We start from the raw sequence: 23,743 nt of genomic DNA, 5'->3' as shown, positions 1-23,743 counted from the left end.
TTACATAGTAGAGGTACCCACGAATTCATCAGCAACGTTAGACGACTAATCTAATGGTAATTTAGCCAGCTAGCACACCCGTGTCTGTCTGCCTCACTCTCCCGGCGCTGTAAGGCTTCAGTCGGGATGAGAGCTGACTACAGCCTGGGGACACATCCACAGTCAGCCCCCAGCCAGCTAGCAGCCAGCCACTAGCATTACAGCAATCCAAACCTGGTCAGCACTTAACTCCGGTGCTGAGGACGCTAATGGCAGTTTACTGAACCGTCGGGAAACAGACCCAGGCACCCGAGTCAGAACAGCGGCCATTCGTAACGTTACACCTCCGTTAGCGTTACAGGTGTTCGTTCCGAAAATCTCCTCCCTGCCGAATTTGCGCCCCCCTCGCGTTTAGCCGTCTTTACAGTTAGCTACATTTACCCGACAAAATGGGGATAAGGCACCAAAACGACTAATACTAATAGTAATTTAAAGATGTGGTAGCATTGGATCTGGACGGGAAGGATAACTCTTGGAGTTGGAAGGGATGTGTCACGATTCTGCCTTCTCACACCACGACAGGTTCGTGGATCTGAGTGTCGCGATTTCGGTTTCATGTCGCATATCGTTACAGCCCTAGCGCAAGGTGGAGTGTAGAGGAGAATGCAGCTTCTGTGGACCGGTTGGTTCTGTAAGCAAACTGTTGCGTGTCCAGGTTGGCAGGGAGACTGTTTTTGATGTTGAATCAGAGCAGATTGGGCTTTTTGGGAGGGCGGCCTTATAAAGAAGACACACCAGCCCGATAATCGGCCGTCGGACCGTCTGGTGAGGTCGGTGACTCGAGTCTGTTCGGTGTGTCCCGTGCCGTCGGCCATCCGAGGAGCCGTCGGCCTTCATTTGGGCCGACCTGACATGTTCAGTCAGAGACAGGGCAGTCGGGACTCAGCCGAAAATGGGGAGCGGAGCCGCTCAAAATCTGACGAAAATCTTTTAAACTGACCTTTGTCAATCTGAAATGAAGACAGATTCAGCAACTGCATGGTCTATTTCTCGCTTAAAATGTTTTCAGAAACACGTTTCGGTGAACTATTTTAGTCCAATATGAGATCGTATTCTGAACAAGCCGCCATGACAGTCTGGCTGTGAATTTCCAGAGAAAAAAGAACCACGTGACGCGTTCGTCCAATCAGCTGCCGGTTTTCATTTTCTGGGAAATAATCAGACTGTTAATGGAAACAGTACAGAGCAGCGCCGCCTGCTGCTATGGAGACGTATTACGTTTCGCGCACGCGCAGAGCGTACGCTGAAGTCGGCGTCGCATCAGTGTGTTCTGAGGCATTTTTTGGACCTCGGGGACCCGACTGATCAGTCTGACTTTTTTTTAACATTAAAGTGTGTAAATATGTTCTAGTAGAACAAATACACAAAAAGAGCATTATTAATGGTAATGTCTGTTTGTACCTCCACCAGTCTTTCAGGAACACATCACCTAGCACAAGTTATGGGAACAGGATGCTTAAGTTCACTATTTTGATGTGCTTATTTTTAGTAAGTCCCAGCATTTGCTTGGGACGGGAACTACACATTTTTCAAAAATCTTTTTTTGTGTTTCCCCAGTGTCAGTCCATGAGGGCTTTGGAGCTCTGTGTTTTTGAAATGTATTTTTCTGTGCTGGATAAAAAATACATGCATGTAGTAGTATGATTTCAGTCAAACGATACTGTGTTTCAGGTCCTGAGGACTCTGCTGCTGACACCAGTCGGAGCCCATCTGACCAATGAGTCCGTCTGTGAGATCATGCAGTCCTGCTTCAGGATCTGCTTTGAGATGCGTCTAAGTGGTGAGTCGCAACGCTCATCAACCTCTATTTCTGCTATGATTGTCATTTCTAGTAAAACTCACTAGCTGATTTTAGATTGTTTTACTTCAGCTACAATCACATCAACTCATACTACAAAATATTCAAGGAACTTTTATGGTTTGTGTGCATACTTACAGTTTTTGGCCATCCTGTAACTAGGCTTGGGTATCGTTTTTTTTTTCCGGATACCGGTGCTTAAACGATACTTTTGAAATGGTGCCGGTGCCTGAACCGATACATAAAGGATAAAGGAAGAGCACAAAACGACATTAAAGAACGGCTTGTTTATTGCTAAGGCCATATGGTCAAAATGAATATATAACAATAACAATAACTTATTTCACCAGTAAATTGCTGATTTCAAGTAAACGCATCATCTATGTTCTTTTTCCGACAACGACAGCTACAGACTGTTAACGTCCCGGTGTTGGAATCCTCTACAGTGAAATACTGTCACACTTTACAACGTTTAACTGTCAGCATTTTAACCATGTTTAATCCAGCTGCTAGCTAACGGTAGGCTAACGTTACCTGCTGTCAAGTGTAGTGTTAACTAGCGTCACACACAGCAATGTTTCTGTTGCCTCTAACGTCTGTTTCAGAGCATCAAAGAGCAGCGCAGACATTAAAGTGGCACCGAAATGAGGCACCGAAATCCGCGTTGGTATTCGGTCCGGTAGATACCGGTTGTTTAGGCACCAATGCCATATTAGCACCGGGTTTCGATACCCAACCCTACCTGTAACACAGTGGTTCCCAGCTTGGGGGTCTAGAAGGAAAAAAAAACCTCAGTTAATACTTAACCTAGACGACATTAAGTCAGACTCAGTGGTGAGTGAAACCGAAGCAGAGGGACAGACACAGAGCTGTAGCCGAGCCAAAGTAGAACACTTTTTAATTCATTACCTTTATCAGTCACCAGGCAAATAAAACACAGATACAGATCATCTGCAAACTACCCAAAAAACAGCCCGATAATCAGCCAGGGTTGATAATCGGTCTATCCCTACACACTGGTGTTTCGTAGGTTTGGATGCAGGTGGTCTTTTTTGCATTAAAAATGGTCAAATATAGAATGATACAGATTTTCTATTCAGAAATATCTGAAACAGCCTGCATAAGCCTCCTCCATGTTTATACTCTCTAACAGGGTTGGCACTCTCGCTTCTGCTCTCTTAGCTCTACCTTGTTTAGACTAGTTAGTTAAGATTTGAACAGAATAGAATAAACTTTATTTTCCCCGAGGGGAAATTTGTCTTGGGCATAGTGCTACAATCTGTTGCAACACAACACAAACTTGTAACAGAAAAAACATTCTAAAATCGACTAAAGTCAAAGAAGTTAGTTAATTAGTTAGCCCTATTGTCTTTGTCTGGCTGTCTGTATTGTACCTGCTTCTCTATTTCATTCTGTTTGGTTCTAATATCTGTTTCTCTTCTGTGTTTGCAGAGCTCCTCAGAAAATCAGCTGAACATACACTGGTTGACATGGTGCAGCTACTGTTCTCTAGGTAAATGAATAGGACAGTGTTTGTGAAGATGGGAGCAGTATTAAGTTAGACATTTGTGTTCAGCTATACCTGAATGTGAAGTGGTTAGGACTCAGTATGTTAACACTGAGTAGTTTCTGATATGTTAAAACTTGCTTGTGTGGGGACTGTTTTGTTAGATGAACTGGTAACATGTTATAATTATAGCTGCTATAGATGGTTGGGGCCGAGCATTTCAAACTTGCAGGGAAAGTGTCCAAAGCACAATGGCTGATTATGTTTAAGATATGAAATTGTGACCGTTGAGCTTTGAACTCACAATCTTCAGGTCCAAAGGCAAACGCTAATCTCAGTTAGCTATTGTCCAGGTGATGACTCCTCTAGCTATTTGGACTATATTTTAACTGGGTTGACTCAATAACATAATTTTCCTAAACTGCAACTGGACTGATTGTTAATCAGAATCAGGTGTGTTAATGCGGACACACGTGTATGATCATCTTGCAACACCATGGGCTCGAACTCGAAACCATTGAGGCCGTTTGCAGTTTCTGATCTCAGGGGGCTATTATCTGGGTCACAAGTGGCATTGCATCACCTAGTAGACAAGGAGCTTGCGTGGAAATGCAGAATTTAAAGCTGCTGCAAAAATAATGTATTAGAAAATGCTGAGAATTTGTGTACTTAAGGCAACATTGAGATGCCTGTAATTTATTTCCAAAAAGATCAATAAATGCCAAACTGATGTTTAAAGGTGCTCTATTTTGCATTGACTGCAATGCGTAGATGAGGACACAATTCAAACTTTTTTTTTAAAAATTCACTTTTTGAGAATAAATTCTGAAAGTTTGCACACCAAATCTACAATGATCTTCGAATGTTGTGAATTTTTTCCATGTACGTCAAAGATTTAGTTTGGAAGAAATTGCAGTATTTGTTTACACTACTGTATACAGTAAAACATTTTAATGCACTGTGGGCTCAATTTTTGATAAATCAAAAATTTGAATGGTAAATTTGTGGAGGACAGTCTGAAGATGAAGTTGCCCAAATTTGGTGTCAATTGAAACAAACATGGAAGGAGATAGGTTTAAGAAGTTTTGCAGTTTTTGCAAAAAGTAGAGTGATGGACTTCAAAATTGCTAGGTAACAGCAGAGCATAGTTTCTGCTCTATTGGGGCTACAGTTTGGCATAAGTTGCGACGTTGTAGCATGTACGGCTGATGTTTTCTGAATTTTTAAAGTTTGATTTAAGATGGCTGGATGCATGGAAAAGCATGAATTCATTTTTGTAGTACTTCATGAACTATCAGTAATGTACAAGGATTAATAGTATCTCATTCATGTAGGAACAATACCTTAATGCATTAATGAAGGTATTTCAATCATCATGCTTTCTGATTTATTAGTAATGTTCATGTCTTCTTCATAGGTAACTCTGTAGTTAAAGTGAAAGAATCTGAACTGTAGTGTTGTAATCATGATTAACTAAACATGACTTCTTCATGACTCATCATGTTTGTGGCCCTTCAAATAAAGTGCTGACCTGCTCCATCTTGCAACATTGATAAATAAGATATGATTAATGGTGGCTATGCAGCAATCATCTGTGTGACCCATCAAATAAAACAATTGGTCAAGACATTTCTGGTGTTAAGATACTTAGAAGTTAGTGAAAAGTAAAATTAATCAATATTCTACTTGGGTGAGCATTGTTCTCAGGCATTACTGTTTAAGTGCCTCATGTTGGTGAATAATGCAACTATAAAATAGCATCTGCAGTGCATCTGTATTTTGTGTTAATTTAGTGACCTCAGTATCATTTTGCAACCCACTTCTTTAATTCTTTATGCATTTCATGCCACCATTAATCATATCTTATTTATCAATGTTAAAGATGGAGCAGGTCAGCACTTTATTTGAAGAGCCACAAACTCATGTTTATTTTATCATGATTACAACACTACAGTTCTTCAGAATCTATGTACACTACACTGCTTGAAAAAGACATGAACATGATTGATAAATCAGAAGTCATGATGATTCAAATACCTTCATTGATGCATTAATTAAGGTATTGTTCCTGAGTTAAGTCATGCATGAGATACTATGAATCCTTGTATATTACTGATATTTAATATATAAGTACTACATGAATGAATTCATGCTTTTTCATACATGAAGTCATAATAATGCATGTACCATTATTATAAAGTGTTACAGATGAACTATATAATCAAAAAATTGGAGATTTTTCTAGAATTTAATTTTGGGTGCTGCTTCTAACTCTCTTATCTTGAATAACAGGAAAGTAAATAGTTACAAACCCCGCATCTTAGGTTGTCTCTCTCCACAGAAGAGTCCTTTATCACCTCTGGATTGTAGATTGTCGGTTTTCTGCAAATATCCGTCTCTCAGGCCTCATTATTTCCCATGAAGCTCGTGAATTTCATTTGGCACTGTGCACAGGGTCAATGGGCCACTGATTCACTAATGCCATAACATGATTTCTCCTTTGGCATTTAGCATAAGAGATCCTCTCTCCCCATCACCCCCCACACAACCCCCCACCCATCCACATGCATCAGAGTGCCAGTCACATTCAGTCACAGACGAGGGGATGAGCCAATTGAGCTGTCCACCGCATGATCTGCATACAGATGAAGCTGGTCTCTGCTTTAACAGCAGAGCTCCCCGCCCCATAAATACTAAGGAGCACACACACACACACACACACACACACACACACACACACACACACATATAAAGAATTAACATTGCCTGCGATCCCAGACAGAAGCAATCAGAAAAAACCAGCTACAAAAAAAGCTCTCCGCTCATCTGAATGTGAAGAAACACACCTGCAGGACAAACAGAGCCCATGATAAACTAATAGTGTTATTCACCTACTCTCTGAAGGTATGTCTGTCTCCACCAAGACTATTTGACGCAGGATTTGTCACAAAGTGATGGGTTATCTTCTCTACCATGGAGTCCACTGTTTGTTTTTGCCAAGCTTGTCGCCATTCGCTGATGCGCCCTCCAAACATTCTAGGCCTGTTTTTATTTTATTTATTGGCAGGACTCTTGTATGGCACCTTGTTATCATGTCTTCTAACTAGATTTTACTGTGCGAGCATGGAACTAGAGAAGCACGGCAGCCACAGTCGTAAACAGAAGCATCCCCGCTCATGAACAGGAGATATAAATTTAGTGTGGGCTTTTTATTACATCCTTCTGATACTGCTCACACACATACACACACTCCCCACATCTCATTTTGCTCATGTTCCACCCCCAGCCCCCAACTTGTCCACAGACCCTGGATAATAGAGATGTGAGAGGGTCTGTGCTGGCCCCCACCCCCATCAGAGAATGATGAACAGCAGCTCTCCTCAGCTCCTCAGAAGGAGTCTTAGATTGCCTGCTGAAAGTATTAGGCATGTTAATCTGTTGGACCCACAGATCATCCAATAATCATGCCCGCAAGACAACACTCTATTAACGCTGAGTTAATGTCAGGAGGGGGGCTGCTGGCTGCTTTTTTTCCTCTTCTTTTTGTCTGTGTGTATGTGTGTGTGACTGGTGGTGACATCTCATTTTCCAGCAAAGCTTTAAAGTCCACAGAACCTAGAGGCACACACACACACACACACACACACACACACTCACACTCACACTCACACTCACACGCGCGCACACACACACACACACACACACACACACACACACACACGCACACTCACACACACACACACACACACACACACACACACACGCACACTCTCACACACACACACACACACACACACACACATACACACACACACACACACTTGAGAGCAGCAGCCAGCGTTGCTCATCAAAGGCTGGAAAAGTTTATTAACGGCTTGGATTTGAAATGTTGAGATTCCACCCGTGATATTGCCTCTTAAGCAGCCTCTCAGCTTAGAGCATGTTTAAGTTCCTTGTGTATTGATTGTTTCTTCTGTTTTGGGTTAAGGGAATACATGAAAAGGGGTACTCTGTCTCTCAGTAGAGGTCGAGATATACTGACCACCATTTCAAATGTGAAGATTAGATGGTTTTCTTAGTCTTATAACAGGAAATCAAATCTCTTTGGGTTTTGGACATTTGAAGACGTCACGTTGGAAACTTGTGATGGCCATTTTTCACTATTTTCTGACATGTTATGGACCAAATGATTAATTGATTAATCATTAAAATAATTGGTTTATAAAATTTATGCAAGGATATATTTTTACCACTGTACAAATCTCTGGTAAGATCCCATCTTGAATATGCTAGCTCAGTCTGGGGTCCATATAAATTAAAATATATAGAAAAAATTCAAAGGGTCCAGAGAAGAGCTACTAAATTAATTCCAGGAATGAAAAATATGTTGTATGAAGATAGATTGAGAAAATGTTTAGGAGATACAGAGGAGATATGATTCAGGTGTATAAGCTTGTACAGGGAATCTATAATGTAACAGTGGAGCCTATCTTTCAGTTTTGGAGCAATAGGTATGAGACACAAGGGAATTCTTTAAAACTTTACCCTAGAACATGCCTGTCTGAAAAGAAAAATCATTTTTTCACACTCCGTGCGGTAAAATCATGGAACAAGTTTCGAGAAGTTGTGCGTTCCCCTTCCATTCAATTCATTCTTTTAAGAATAGGTTGGATGCATTTTGCCTGTCAAAAGGTGTAATGTATAAAGTAATTTATGTAACTTATTTATGAATTTTTAGAAAATTTCAATCGTGAAATGAATGTTTTATGAAAACATGTTAAAATGTGAATATGTATATATATTTGTTTTGTGTTGCTTGAGTCTGGAATAGAGGAATTCATATCCTGTACCAGAAAATGTTTCAACACATTTCAATAATCATCCAAGCTACAGCTGTAATGGTGAACCATGTAGGTAACAATTAGTTTCAGATTTATTTGGGAAGAAAGTCACCAGTTGAGCAGAGCAGCTACACCATCTCCTCTACCTAATGGTTCAACAGCTCACTTTGTTTTTCTGTCTCGTTCAGACAGACATTTGCACTGCACACAAACCTTGTCTCTCCAACATTTATAATGCTTCTTGGAAGGTTCATGTTTAGATCTGTTTTCAAAACCTAGCATCTGAACCAGCAAATAACGATTATAAAAGAAGGAAGAAACAACATAGAAGCAGTTACCAGCTACTCATTTTATCAGCAATATAATGAATACTTTTTGAGTTACAAATTCTTTTTTGTGTTTCCTGTATCTGTGAGGACGATGCCTGGACAGTAGGTTTATGTCAGAAGACTCTCCTAACTAAATTCTATGGGTCTTTTTTTCTTTCTTTCAGACTACCACAGTTCAAAGAGGAGGCCAAGAGTTATGTGGCTGCCAACATGAAGAAGGTAAAAGGACTGAAATGTTGAATGTGTAATAGATCGCTCGCTACTATTGTGCTCTTTTCCCCAATCTTCACCATCTTGGTTGTTTTTTTTTCCTTTCATTGTCGGTCATTGTGCCGTTTCGGAAGGTTTCTGTTTGAACGTTCTATCTGTGGCTGTGAAATCCAGTTATTGATGTAATGGCATCACTCTACTGACTGAGAAATGTCCAAAATACCAAGCTCAGCCACATTATTCCTGCATATTGTAACCTGAAGTGCTTTATTTGCTTCACAACATCTTAGGTAAAATGACCATGATTCACTAAACAATGTAATTAAGGACGCAAAAATCGGGATTAACCTTTTAGAAGCCTATTTATGGTTGTCGTCCTCATGTTGCATGAGGGTGCATTGGGCGGCTATTAAACTTTGGTGGTTTTCAGGGTTTTTAAAATAGTTTTTTTCATGTCTTAATTTTTTTTCTTTCTTAATCAAAACATTTTCCTGTTATTTCACCATTATACATTATTTTTGCTCTAACTAATTAAAGTAAGAACATTTAGGAGTAGAACCCATTACATGCTTTGCTTCAAAGTCCACATCACTTATCTAAAGTGTCTCTGGGAAACCCATGGGATGAGTAAGGGAAATAGAGAGAGGCAGGTTGAGGGAAAATGGCTGTAACAAATCAATACTACTACACTGTGTCAAACGCTTACTTAATAAATCGGTCTTTGGATGCACTGAACATCACAAACTGACAGTTCGGTAACTGGTAGAAGTGCCTGATGTGACAAGATGCAACTCATTCCAAATTTGACCTCTGCCCACTGGGACTGCGACAGTCTCCCTGTGGTGCAATGTGGGAGTTGAAAAGGTTCAACTTTATGCATGTAATGGCAACCTATCGCTACTTTGTAGTGTGCCAGCATAGTGGTAACCTGACAAAATAACAATTAGAGCTGAGTATGTGAATGATGTCTCAACACTAAACATTAGCTTTCAGGCTCACAAGAGACGAGAGAGAACCCTACACTTTGAGTCTGTATGTATGAAATGTCAGTTAAGGGAGTGGCTGTATGCTGCTTTTATCAGAGATGGAAAATGAATGAACATTTGCGATAGCAATCACTGAGTTCTCACCCTGGAAGCCTTCTGTCTTATCAAATTCTGATAAAGCACATTTCAGGGCTAATATTTCAAGTGTGGCATCTTGTTCTTCTGAAGAACTGGCTCATTACTGCCTCCTGTGGCTTTACGGCTGGTTTTTCTCGCGTTGACCCTGAGGGAAAACAATGAGCCCATTCTACACTTGAAAAGAAATGTGGACAAGTCACACATAGTTTTCTATGTTTTATCTGAAGTGTTTTCACACAGTATGTTTTGGTTTTACAAGAGAAAAGACTTCATGGATGAGGGCTAGCTAGTTGGTTCCTTCCCTACCTCCAAAAAGAGCAGTAAAAAACGGCTTCCGTTAGCTTTTAATTCAACATTTTATGGGACTGCCCCGAGCAGGGCATTTTATTTCTTTCTTTAAACTTTTCCACCATTGTTTGTACTATGGTTCATAATGAAAACTAGCTACATACTGTATAAATATAAGCTAACTCGAGTTTCCCCGTTGTGCTCAAATGGCTGTAGTAATGCTGTTATAGTGTAGTATTTATGTGAGACCTGAAAATAGAGCTGGAAGCAGGTGTTTCCAGCAGTTTTTGCTTTTTGCATGGTCTGTCTGCCCATCCACTGCCTGCTCATTGGCTGGCTGCACATTCTCCTGTGTGTGTGTGTGTGTGTGTGTGTGTGTGTGTGTGTGTGTGTCACCCCTCCCACCATACACCAACGTGTACTGTATGTCCGAGTGTGTTTTGTGTTGCTCCCACTGCTGACATGTTACCCATCACTAATCACGGGCCCCTGCCCGCTCCCCTTCTCTTCTGAGGCTTACAATATCTTGTGGAAAAACAAACGAGTGCAGGTAAGGAAGATGACTTTCAGTATTTAGGCAGGAGAATCTCTCCCTGTAACATTTCCCTTGTCCTTTTTAAAAGACCTCCCTTTAAACTTGGCTAGAAGGAGGAACTTGTCATGTGCTGTATTTAGGAAATCATCATCTGTTATGGAAGAACACATCAACTGATGTAGTTTATTCTGGACAGTCTTCATCAAGTTAAACATAGTTCACTCTGACATGTCTGTGCTTGCGAATGTTGTCATTACATTTATTTTATTATTGAGTTTTGTTTTTAATTGAATCTTATTTTGGGTTTCCACCCTCATGCATATGTCTCAGCTGCTGTGTCTCATGCTACACCATACTTTCGTGGCTGTCGCAAGATAGAGCATGTCTGTCATGACTGTTTGTTTTAAAGAAAGTTTAGATCAGGTCACCAAACAGATTCAAAAGAGTGTCTGAAACCGTAACTGGTTTGAATAAATAAACACAAACACCCGCACATAACGGCACGCCACATGAAAGCAGAGGAAGTGGCCGTGGCTCTCTGGTGTCCAGTATCTGTGTGCATGTACATTCAGTGCTGTTTTTTATCTGTCCATTTTCTCATAGAATCACCTGCTGGTTACTCCACAGCTGAAGCTGTGCTTGTTTTAGCCCATGATCAAATAGGATGTTCGCTTTTGAACATCACTCAGTTTTTTTCCAAAGTGGGTTACACCACCCATGTTATACAAGATGATTATGACAGGTGTACATTTGCTTCAGATATTCAAATTAGCTTAATTGTATGACCATAATTGTAACATAGTGTAATACATTAGAATGTAACAAATGAATGATTTCTTTTGAGCTGCCCTGTTCAGTATGAAGCTTCGATAAGACCTAACCCAAGCAAGTGACTCCACACAGCTCCTTCTGGAGCCACAAAAGGCTTTACACAACTGTTTTCACGTAGGCAGTAGTGCTCCCCAACACCTGGAAACACACTTTGATGTATAGTATCAGGAGTTCCTTTCTTAGAAGCTCCTCATCCCCTTCATGTTCAAGCAAAGCTTATAAAAAGCAACAACAAAAAAAGCTGAACATGTGTTTAATTACATAGCATTTGGCAGTCTGTTACTGACATTTCTCACAGCTACTTATTTTCTGAGAACAAAATGAAGAATGTTAAGAGAAATGAGGCTTCCTATCTGATCATGGCCTTAATCTGCAACGGTGGTCCAGCAGTACAGTGTGTTTGGAGAAGCCTTACTCAGTGATCCACTCTGTTTCCTCCAGTTGAAGATGCGTGCCGGTGGGATTACAGAGTCATCCAAATGGAAGAAGCAGAAACGCTCACCGAGGCAGTCTCGCCACATGGTCCGAAGTCCCTCCGGTCAGATGGACTCGACACAGTCCAGCACCCTCAGCAACAACAACATTTTAGGTAAGACACACACTATTGTGATAATACACTCATCAATCATCAATGACCCATCCCCAGCTATCTGGACTTTGAATAAGCTAAAATCACATCAACATTGCCGTTTTCTTCTTTCAAAATTTCTGGTAGGGTCAAATGTAGATGAGGATAACATGCCTTTTTTTCATGAAGAATCGACTAATATTGACTTTCTGGCAATGCATTAGAAACCTTTGCCGGACCTTATATATTGCTGCTGATTCTTACATGATAAATGAAGCGGTAGTATACATTTGTGCATGCAGGTGATAGAGTTGGGTCAACTTCCGGTTTCAACGATCCAGTCCAGTGTACGAGGCTAAACCGGTTTGATTTCACGCTAACCGGTTGAACTCACATTTGTCACTATGACACCTTCTGGAAAATGAAAAAGTAGCAGTAGCCGACATCAGCAACCTGTGTCGACGGTGCCCCGGCACTAAATCTAACTTGTATTGCGAGCAGTGTTGGGCAGTAGCATTACTAGTTTAATTACTTCTTAATAGCGTCTGTTTTCTGAGTCAAAAAGCTTTTCAGTAGCTTAGCTCTTTTATTGATCAAGTAGTGTGGTAACTTCACACAAGCTACATTTCCCCGAGCATTGTCTGCAGGTGCAGCGGCACCTTCTGCTGCGGTCTGAAATAAAACGGCTAAGGATCAGGTACCACACTGCCAAACACGGGCATGCATCAGCTCCCTCATCCAAAAAGCCCAGTAGAGAATGTACTTCCTGCAGCAGCTGAAGAAATTTAACCTGTCAAAGACTATGATGGTGCACTTCACCACTGCCGTCATTGAGTCCTTCCTCACCTGCTCCATCACCATCTGGTACGCTGCTGCCTCTGCTAAGGATAAGGGCAGACTGCAGCGTATCATCTGCTGTGCTGAGAAGGTGATTGGCTGCAATCTGCCGTCTCTCCATGACCTGTACGCCTCCAGGACGCTGAGGCGGCACCTAGTAGTGAAATAGTAGAATACTGGTTTGGTCGGTGTTTGGCTTGATATCAAACCGGTTTGAAAATGTTTACACAGGCCCAAGCATATTGGGTGAATGGTGAAAACATTCGTGTTACACCCTCGTATGACTGCATCTCTTTCCCGGTAGGTGGCGTCCCGTTCATTGAGCAAGGCTTGTCCACCTCTGGCCTGCCAGCTTCAGACAGTGCTGGTTCGTCAGTTTCCAGCCCTACAACCACAGACAGTGGCCTGGGCACCTGTTCAAAAGCCGCCTCCAGGGAAGACCTCTCTGACCTGGAACAATGTTACTCGTCGGCAACCACCCCTGGCACTGCTGCTACGCTTCCAGGGACTGAGACCGGCTCTCCGGATTCACAGGTAAGGCTGTTTGGACTATCAATAGGACGACCAACATCATTATCAGTTATCAAATTGTCTATTTTTATCTGTTTGGTGAATGTCTTTTTCATCTTTTATCTTTATTTTGTTTGTAAAATTGTGTCTATTGTTTGTGACTGGGGGTGTACTAAAGTAACTAATCCTCTTATCTGTCTTATCTTTGGAGCTGTTACGTGACTATTCCTTTTCATATATAGTATTCATATAATGATTTGTGTTCTGTTTGCGTTTGCGTCTAGTCTGAGGGCAGGCAGGTAGAAACACCTCAGTCGGCCTCGGTGGAGTCCATCCCTGAGGTTCTGGAGGACAGAGACGCCAATACAGAGCAGTCAGACAGCCCCTCTATCCATGACATAGACTATGTTAACCCCAGAGGAGTACGTTTCACACAGTCCACACAGCGAGACGGTAAGGACACTGGGATTTCAAACCTCTGATTTCTCTCTATTTTTGGATCTCAGTTCTGTTTTGTATTTGTGCCACGGCTCCCTTGTGTGGAAAGATGGCATGAGTTGTTTTGTTTCTCTTGATACACTTTACTGGTCAGTAGGGCTGGGTATCGTTGAAAAACGTCCGATACTGGTACCAATACCGTGACTTCGATACTGATCTTAAACCATACTTTTTTCCGATACCAACTTTTTTAAACCAAAAGAAATTAAAACATTACACATTACGGTACACATTTTTGTATTTAGTTTTCAACTCCTACTACGTGAGCCGTCTCTGTGTAACAGAGTCTCTACGACGTGTAATGTTAGACAGCCAATCACAGACATTATTAGATCTTGGTAGAAGCATGCTGATTGGCTCACTGACTCTGATGAGATTAACTCCTTAGGTAGTGAAATTGGGTCCTGAATGACGAGGCATTTTTCAATACTCGATACTTTAGAGGCAATTCTGTCGCTGCCTAAAAAGTACTGAATTGGGTACCCTGCTCTAATGGTCAGATACAAATCCTACAGTATCTTCACAGAGTAACCTGTGTCCTCCTCTTGTCTCCCCTGTAGGAGCGTCCCTCATCCCTTATGGCCTGCCATGTCTAAGGGAGCTTTTTCGCTTCCTGATCTCACTGACTAACCCCCATGACCGCCACAACACTGACGCCATGATGCACATGGGCCTGCAGCTGCTGACTGTAGCGCTTGAGTCGGCACACATTACTAACTACCAGTCTTTACTCGGACTGGTCAAAGATGAGCTCTGCAGACATCTCTTCCAGGTAAAGTAGAATGAAGACCTTTAAAAAAATCGAATTCTGAAACTGTTGTGACCAGGGCCTGAAGTTAAATGTTTTGGCCACCAGCCGCTGTGGCAGGTAGATTTCAAAATCCACTAGCTACACAAGCTATTTACCAGCCAATTGTTTGTTTTTTTGCCTCATAAAGGTGAAATACAGGAAATGCACAAGCATCATTCTTGAACTTGTTAAGAATACATATTTAAGTGCTGTCAAGTTGTTAACAAAACTAAACAAAACTAAACTTTTTGGCTGTAAAAGCCCAGATTTGGTGGCCTCTGGTACATTCTAATATGTTTAGCTATTTCTTCATCTACACCCATCTTAATTATTGCAGAGAGAGAGGGAGAGCGCTCAATAAATATGTATTTTCTGATTGTGTCCCAGCGTAAACACACCCACAACTGTGAATGCAGAGCTTCATCCTGTCTGTTTCTGTCTGTCAGTAAAACTTGTGCATTGATATTAGATGGCGACAGAGATGACAAAGCGGCGGTATAATGAAGAGAATGGGATGCACACCCCGCATGCTGTTATTAGCTGGGGGTTACACACCCACCTGGGGCCTAAAGGCTCTTTGTCACTGCCCAGAAACATCCCGCACACAGCAGAATAAGAAGAAAAGAGAAGATCAGGCTCTCTGCAGATACAGACACCACCACACACTTGTAGTGGGTCAGAAGTGATGATTAAGAGGGATTACTTTATAAAAGTCTATACATTGATTTTTATGAAATACTGCATATTATACCTTTAACTGGCATCAATAGGGCCTCATTCACACAGCCTGCGTCAGCCGTCAGACATCGCCGTAACCCTTTTTGTGGTCTGAATGCCCCATAACAGAATCTAAAATTGTATTTGGAGAAAGATGGAATGCTTTTCTATATTGATATTTTAATGCCATCTTTTCTGATCATTTTGTCTGTCTTTTAGTTGCTGAGTGTGGACCGTATGAACCTCTATGCTTCCTCCATACGGGTTTGCTTCTTGCTTTTTGAAAGCATGAGAGTACATCTTAAGTTTCAGCTTGAGGTAACTATGCATCTAGTTTGTTCATTGTCTTGTTTTTTATGCATCAAATGATCGTTATGCTCTGTCAGTTGACTGCCATACAAAGTGACTGATCCAATCCAAACACCATCCCTCTGTGTGCTGAACTGACAGATGTACCTAAAGAAACTGATGGACATCATCACGTCGGAGAACATGAAGATGCCCTATGAGATGAAGGAGATGGCTCTGGAGGCACTGGTCCAGCTGTGGAGGATTCCCAGCTTTGTCACTGAGCTGTACATCAATTTTGACTGTGACTACTACTTCTCCAATCTGTTTGAGGACCTCACCAAGCTGCTGTCCAAGGTAACATCCCCGTGGGATCACTTTAAGCTAGAAATGTTCCGATACCGATACCAGTATCGGGAATGCCTCCGATACTGTATAAAAGGCTGGTATCGGAAAGTACTGGAGTTTATACACCGATCCGATACCTCGCAATTTAACCCCGAAGAAAATCTACTTTAAAATAGTTTATGTTCTTTTTCCGTTATGACTTGCTGTCAAACTGGATAATAAAAGAAAGTTCTGTGGCGTTCATTCTCTCTCTGTAGTTCATGTTTTACAAAGAGTTTAACCTGAGCCAGGCCGTACACAATGATAGCAATCATATCACATCTATACAGGGATAGTAGTACACAGCTGTTAAAACATAATAAATACAATATATGACCCACTGGAATCGGATCAGTACTCGGTATCGGCTGATACGCAAGTTCAGGTATCAGAATCGGTATCAGGAAGCAAAAAAGGACCATCTCTATTTTAAGCATATTAAGATGTTATGGGGCTATTCAAAACATCATGAATTTTTTGTTGTACATAAGACTTTGGAAATCATTGTTGGATAGGCCAAACTTCAGTCAAAGGGCTTTTTTTTCTTCTTTTTTCCCCCTTTTTTATGAATTTTTAATAATTGACCTTTAAATAACTACATGTCTTCTACCACAATTTTGTATTACAAGAAATTACACAAAATGTATGAGTGGGTAAACAATGTTTGCCATCTACTTTATCTTCCGTCTTTTTAAAAGATGGTGTTCTTCACCACTGATTTGATGGATTTAAAAACAATCAATCTGCAGGTTAAGAGTCTTTAAAAACATTTAATTTGGTTCCCTAAAAAAGTGTTATTGAAAAGTCTTGAATTTGAATTACAATAGCCCAGACCGTAACATTAGTTCTACACTGCTGTTAGTAATCTGCTGCCACAAAGCTTGATTACAGTAAGATGTCTGCAGAACTACAACTCTGTATGTCTGAATGTTCTCTGATGCTTTTAGGTTATAGTAAGTCCTCTTTACAAAAACAGATGTTATTTAGTTTTGCACATGGAGAAGAAAACACTGAACAATGGTTCAACCAGACTGACAACTGAAAGAGCAGAAAGAGATCCCTGTGAGCAACAGCTGAATAAGAAGACATCAGCAGTCATTAGTAAAAGAAACTGGAAGCTTAGCATCAAAAGGTGTACAGATTTAAACAGGAACAGCTTCCTGTTTCAGTGTCAAGTGCACAATAATGCAGCCTATAACAAGCTGGAATTAACATTTAGCAAAGCTCTTCTACAAACTTCACAATAGAAACAGAAGGTTAGTCAAGAGTTAGCCCTGTTGGAATATCAGCTGAATACTACATACTTTAATAAGTATAAGTATAATAAGATTAGCCTAGTTTTTATTTATTTAATCAATCAATCAATCAATCAGTCAATCAATCAACATGTATTTATATAGCACTTTACAGCAACCAGCAGGTATCGAAAGTGCTTTACAGCAGGGGTGGCCAACCAGTTAGGTATAAAGAGCCACAAAAAAAACGCACCATAGCAAAAAGCCACACAACACATGCACGTCCACACTACAACAGCAACAGTGTCTTCCAGATCTAATGTCATAATACATAGCAGTTTTCATAGTTTTTTTTCTCACTTAGATTGACTCAGTGAGAAACCTGACAGTCTTTGTTATCCACAGTCCTTTTCAGGTCTTGCTAGAACTCGGTTGTGGCCACTCGAAGCAACTCTCTCAATCATTTGTCACTAAAGGGGCTTTCAAACAATCGGATTCAGCAGTGAAAGGGTTAACGAGGAAGGTGATCTGTGGCCGCTGTTTTTCCTCAGGTTGCAGAATCTGTCCTCAAAACTCTGCTGCATTATTTTCCATTTTAAAATAATTGACAAATGTATTGGCAGATGCATTCAAATGTGTTTTTTTTTTTTACTTATCTGAAATACTGTATGTTTCAGAAAAGTTAAAAACAACAATCAACCAATGACACAGCCCCCAGCCACACAGGAAGAGCCTCACAGGAGCAGGCAAAGAGCCGCATACGGCTCAAGAGCCACAGGTTCGCCCCCCCTGCTTTACACCAAGATCAAGAATAAAACAGCATAACATAAAATAAAAAGAATAAAACTTAGAATACAGTAAAATCTGAAAAGATGAAAATTTCACACCACTACTATGTATTAAAAGTCATTCTATATAAATACGTTTTGAGTTTGGATCTACAAAAGAGCTACAGGAGGTAACCCGTTCTAAAGTCTTGGGGCAACAACTGCGAGGGCTCCATCACCCCACAGTTTGTACCTTGCTCTTGGGACTTCTAAAACCAGTTGATTTGATGACCGCAATGACCTGTTGTGTTGCGAAGGGTTAAAATCTCGAATAAATACTTCGCAGCAATGCCATTTAAGGCCTTGAAAACAAACATTAAAATTGATTCTAAAACGCAGAGGGAGCCAATGGAGCTTGTAGAATGGGGGTAACGTGTGCACGTCTGGAGGTATTTGTTAAAAAGCCAGCAGCCGCATTCTGCACAAGTTGAAGACAGGAGTTGGAGGCTTGATTGAGACCAACATATAAAGCATTACAGTAATCCAGCCTCAAACTAATAAAGGCGTCAATTGCCTTCTCTAGATTGCGCCTGTTTATGCCTCTCATCATCGTTTTATGTCAAATGAATTCCAATATGTTGTTGGAAAAACTGTTTTTTTTCGCCTCTGGCTACAGAATGCGTTCCCAGTGTCGGGGCAGCTGTACACCACCCACCTCCTGTCACTGGAGGCTCTGCTCACAGTGATCGACAGCACTGAAGCCCACTGCCAGGCCAAGGTGCTCAACAGCACTGCTCAGCAAGACCAGTCAGATACCCTGCTGGCAGAGGGAGAAGGTTCAACCCAAAACCCAACAGACACTACCACTGGTAAACACACCCCTTCACATATCAAACTGGGACTTTATGGATATTTGCCTGTTAGAATCTGCAAATAAAATGCTCTTGGTCGACAGTCTGCCTTGATATTTTGTTTGTCTTTGCAACATAAGATTTTTTGTTGTTGTCTTCAGACCTCAATAGACTGGCTAGTACCAATGGTGTGAGTCTTCCACAAGTTGAGAATGCACCAGCGTGTCCACCAACCAGTGGCCATCTGATGGCAGAGAAGATGATTCTGGGTAGGCAGGATCAAGGGGACAATGACACTGGTGAGACTTGGATCTTACACACTGTTTTACTTTAAAGTCTTCCTAAGCATTGGGATGGAAGCTGATATAAGGTTTCATTTTTTTCATCCAGCTGAGAAGAGAGCCCTGAAAAAGCCTCAACGTTTCTCCTCATGTTTACCTGATTCTCAAGAGTTGATGGACATCAGAACGAAGAAAAAGGTGAGTGGTATTGATTGATCTAGTTTTGTTGCAACATTACACATCCACAGCCAATTATTAAATCTACTACTACACCTTCAAATTGCCTTTCTTCATCATGTTTCCAGCTGCTGATCACAGGCACAGAGCAGTTTAACCAGAAGCCCAAGAAGGGCATCCAGTTTCTGCAGGAGAAAGGCCTCCTCAGTAACCCCATAGACAACAACCAGGTGGCCCAGTGGCTCCGAGAAAACCCCCGACTGGACAAAAAGATGATCGGAGAGTACATCAGCGATCGCAAGAACATGGAACTCCTGGACAGCTTTGTAAAGTAGGGTGAACTTTCAGGGCATATTTTGCCTTTGTTGATCATTTAAGGGCACTTTCACACCTGCCTCATTTAGTTCGGTTGAATTGCACTAGAGTTGGTTTGCCCCGCTGGTGCGGTTCATACCGTATACTCCGCAAGTCAGAGCTAGTGTCTCCTGTAGTCAGGTGTATTTTGCAATCTATGATGCGGCAGAGCAGCAAACTGTAGCAGCTTGCAGTGTTTCTCTCACAGAAACAGACTGCAGTCAAGCTCGCCGTTCGTCACTCGCATCTCCATGGTAACACCAGCCACCGCTACAGTTGGAGACAGACGCCGGCAGAGCAGAGCGAAATCTCAGTGACCAGAGCAGACGTAGTAACGCCGTTCGCGAGAAAGTCTGATTATTGAAATGAAATGAGCTGGTTTGATCATGGAGATGCAAGAAATATGCACTAATCCAGAACATAGGACCTTCTTCCTGTATTTACTTTCTTGCTCTCTGATCAATAAGAGGAGTGAACGTTCTTGCGTGATTTGAAATGACGGATTTTGGTTCGCTTGGATTTTTCCAGGTGTGAAAAAACCACACCAAGGAGAAATCGCAAGTTTACAAACTCATCAACTGATTCAGACCAAAGCACACAAACTATAGGTGTGAAAATGTGTTTGAAGGTGTAGAGGTTTTGGTTCCCATGAAGCAATGGTGTGCGTGCTGTTAATAGTAAATACTGCCTTTTTAAACATTTAAACATTTGAAGTTGTTCAAATAATGTGAATCTTTCTTTGCAGCACATTCACCTTCCAGGGGCTTCGTATTGATGAGGCCCTGCGGCTCTACCTGGAGGCCTTCAGACTGCCTGGAGAGGCTCCGGTCATCCAGAGACTCCTCGAAACCTTCACTGACAACTGGCATGTAAGGCACATCTGCTCAACTTCTGAACAAATGTCTGAATAAGTCTTTATTACAATGTATCAGCAGCATTTTGACTTTGAGATTAACACTAGTAACGCCAGACACTTAAGGGGTAGGGTTGGGTATTGTTTTTTTTTTCGATACCGTGCTAAAACGGTACTTTTTAAAATGGTGCCGGTGCCCAAATAGTACCTCAACGGTTCCTAGACTGTACCTGGACCAATACGTCAAAACAAAACAAAAGACATTAAAGAATGGCTTGTTTATTTGTAAAGGCCATATGGTGGCCTTATTTTATATATAACTTATTTTACCAGTGGGCATGGTGTCTCAAAGTGCATCTAGTCTCCTCTGTCTTGAGCTGCAGACAGTCCGTCCACGTGTTGCAATCCTTTCCAGTGAAATACAGCCACACGTTAGACGTTTTAGCTGTCAGCATTTTAACCGTGTTGAATCCAGCTACTAGTTAACGGTAGGCTAACATTATCTGCTGCCAAGTATAATGTTAGCTAGCGTCACGTGCAGTAGGGGTGGAACGGTACATGTATTCGTATTGAACCGAAGCGGTACGGGCGTCTTGGTTCGGTACATGAATTTACACGGAGAATACACGGTATAAAAATAAATAAAACTTGCGTGCAAATGAATTAATGTAATGTGGAACTACTGTTACATACGCGTTTCTTAAGGACACCTAATCTGTAGCTCCGCCCTTAGCTCTGAAGCTCCCGAGCTCCGCCTACATGTCGAGTCGGTCCAGTGAGTCCACACGAAGCAAACTAGTCCCTTCCATATACAACCAAACACGGACATAGCTGTATCCCTTCTCGCCTCGACCACAAATGGCTTCCAGGCCCATTTGCTTCGCTGTTTGCTCCGCTGTTAGCTCTGCTTTTAGCTCCGCCGTTAGCGGTTAGCTCCGCCATTAGCTTCGCTGTTTGCTGCTAGCTCCGCTGTTATCGTGTGAAGCTAACGCCACAATTCGCCAACTGCTCTGTGTAAGAAGCTGCTCTTTTAACACCCCTGCTCTGTGCATTCACATATGAGAGCAGTGCCTGTCTCCCATATCACACTACTAGCTGATTGTCTTATTTTGTTAACAAGTTCCAGATGGAGTCTGGAGATGATGTGGGTAGCCTACTTATTGTTTACTGTTTACATCTTACTTTATACACTTCAGGCTGTTGCAGCTAGCTCAGGGGAGAGACTGTAGGACACTAGGTGGTACAGCCTGAGACAGCTAGCTCAGGGGAGAGACTGTAGGACACTAGGTGGTACAGCCTGAGACAGCTAGCTCAGGGGACAGACTGTAGGACACTAGGTGGTACAGCCTGAGACAGCTAGCTCAGGGGACAGACTGGATGACACTAGGTGGTACAGCCTGAGACAGCTAGCTCAGGGGACAGACTGGATGACACTAGGTGGTACAGCCTGAGACAGCTAGCTCAGGGGACAGACTGGATGACACTAGGTGGTACAGCCTGAGACAGCTAGCTCAGGGGACAGACTGGATGACACTAGGTGGTACAGCCTGAGACATGCACAATAAAAAAATTGCCTTCTGCCTTTTTGTTATGCTTTTCCCTCCATTGTACCGAACCGTGATGTCTGAACCGAGGTATGAACCGAACCGTGACTTCAGTGTACCGTTCCACCCCTAAGGGCCCTGACACACCAACCAGATGGGCCGACCGTCAGTCCCGAGGTCCAAAAAATGCCTCAGAACACACTGAGGCGACGCCGACTTGAGCGTACGCTCTGCGCGTGCGCGAAACGTAATACGTCTCCATACCAGCAGGCGGCGCTGCTCTGTATTGTTTCCATTAACAGTCTGATTATTTCCCAGAAAATGAAAACGGCAGCTGATTGAACGAACGCGTCATGTGGGTCTTTTTTCTCCGGAAATTCCCAGCCAGACTGTCATGGCGGCTTGTTCAGAATACGATCTCATATTGGACTAAAATAGTTCACCGAAACGTGTTACTGAAAACATTTTAAGTGAGAAATAGGTCGTGCAGTTGCTGAATCTGTCAGATTTTGAGCGGCTCATCCCTCCCTTCCGGGTGAGTCCCGACTGCCCTGTCTCTGACTGAACCTGTCGGGTCGGCCAAAATGAAGGCCGACGGCTCCTTGGACGGCCGACGGCACGGGACACACAGAACAGACTCGAGTCACGGACCTCGCCAGACGGCCCGACACCCGATTATCGGGGTGGTGTGTCTTCTCTCTAACATGCAGTGATGCTTCTGTTGCCGGTAACGTCTGTTCGGAGCACCAGAGAGCAGCACAGGCAGAAATAAGGCACCGAAATCCACGTTGCTATTCTGTCCGTTAGACACCGGTTGTTTAGAAACCAGTATTGGCACCGGTTCGGTACCCAACCCAACCTATAAAGATAATACAGTCGGGGCGGCCCGTAGCTCACCCAGTAAGAGCCTGGCCCCATGTAGGCTGAGTCCTTTGCAGCGGCCCAGGTTCGAATCGGCTCTTTGCTGCGTGTCATCCCCTCTATCTCTCTCCACCTTTCCTGTCTATCCACTGTCACTATCTAATAAAGGGAAAATAATCTTAAAATAAAAAAAATAATACAATTTAGAAACATTAGTGTTTTGTTTAAATGAGTCACATAAATAACGTTCCTCATTATTATTCTAGCATATAGCGCACACATGGAACTCCCGTGTCGGGACACAACTTTTATACTAAAGTGTGATTAGTTTTGATTTTATTTCTGATATTTTACACATATGAAAGGATGACTACTGTTGGCCTACATACCTTAGTGTGATAATAAGGGATTCAAAGTCTATGTGTGTCAGTATTTGCGTCCAAATGAGTTTCTGTGTCCCATTCATAGTCTTGATGCGCTGTATGGTCATCATGCAAATGCGTCAATGTGGTGAAAATGGGACTCAAACACTGTCTCGTGATTGACCCTCTGGGTTATAGTAGTAGGATGACATAAGTGTTAACACAGACACACACATATGCAATGATGGGCAAACTCCACCGGGGGAACATTTGACTTCTTAAAATAGCAGAAGGAGCCATGTGACCTGGAAACTATTTGTAGTAATGTCCTTTTCTTAGGCTGACATACACACAAATAGTG

The 23,743-nt window shown here is 42.1% G+C and overlaps 1 protein-coding gene across 8 annotated transcripts in view; it reads left to right on the top strand.

Moving 5' to 3' along the window:
- gbf1 (golgi brefeldin A resistant guanine nucleotide exchange factor 1) overlaps positions 1-23,743 on the top strand; it is a 125,520-nt gene that overhangs the window by 65,212 nt on the left and 36,565 nt on the right. For 5 of the 8 annotated variants that reach the window (XM_036002847.1, XM_036002849.1, XM_036002848.1 and 2 more), the window contains exons 6-20: positions 1,711-1,819; positions 3,290-3,350; positions 8,679-8,733; positions 10,651-10,686; positions 11,944-12,091; positions 13,212-13,441; positions 13,702-13,870; positions 14,476-14,687; positions 15,642-15,740; positions 15,873-16,067; positions 18,776-18,968; positions 19,112-19,249; positions 19,341-19,429; positions 19,537-19,739; positions 20,508-20,631. In XM_036002847.1, coding sequence (XP_035858740.1) covers positions 1,711-1,819; positions 3,290-3,350; positions 8,679-8,733; positions 10,651-10,686; positions 11,944-12,091; positions 13,212-13,441; positions 13,702-13,870; positions 14,476-14,687; positions 15,642-15,740; positions 15,873-16,067; positions 18,776-18,968; positions 19,112-19,249; positions 19,341-19,429; positions 19,537-19,739; positions 20,508-20,631 — 2,061 coding nt within the window. The remainder of the gene's footprint in view (positions 1-1,710; positions 1,820-3,289; positions 3,351-8,678; positions 8,734-10,650; positions 10,687-11,943; positions 12,092-13,211; positions 13,442-13,701; positions 13,871-14,475; positions 14,688-15,641; positions 15,741-15,872; positions 16,068-18,775; positions 18,969-19,111; positions 19,250-19,340; positions 19,430-19,536; positions 19,740-20,507; positions 20,632-23,743) is intronic. The other 3 variants (XM_031300398.2, XM_031300397.2, XM_031300395.2) reach the window with 1 other exon arrangement.

Source organism: Sander lucioperca, chromosome 7, assembly GCF_008315115.2.
Source record: "Sander lucioperca isolate FBNREF2018 chromosome 7, SLUC_FBN_1.2, whole genome shotgun sequence".
NCBI classification, from domain to species: Eukaryota; Metazoa; Chordata; class Actinopteri; order Perciformes; family Percidae; genus Sander; species Sander lucioperca.
Note: the sequence above shows the minus strand (reverse complement) of the source record. Positions and strands in the feature narration are given on the sequence as shown.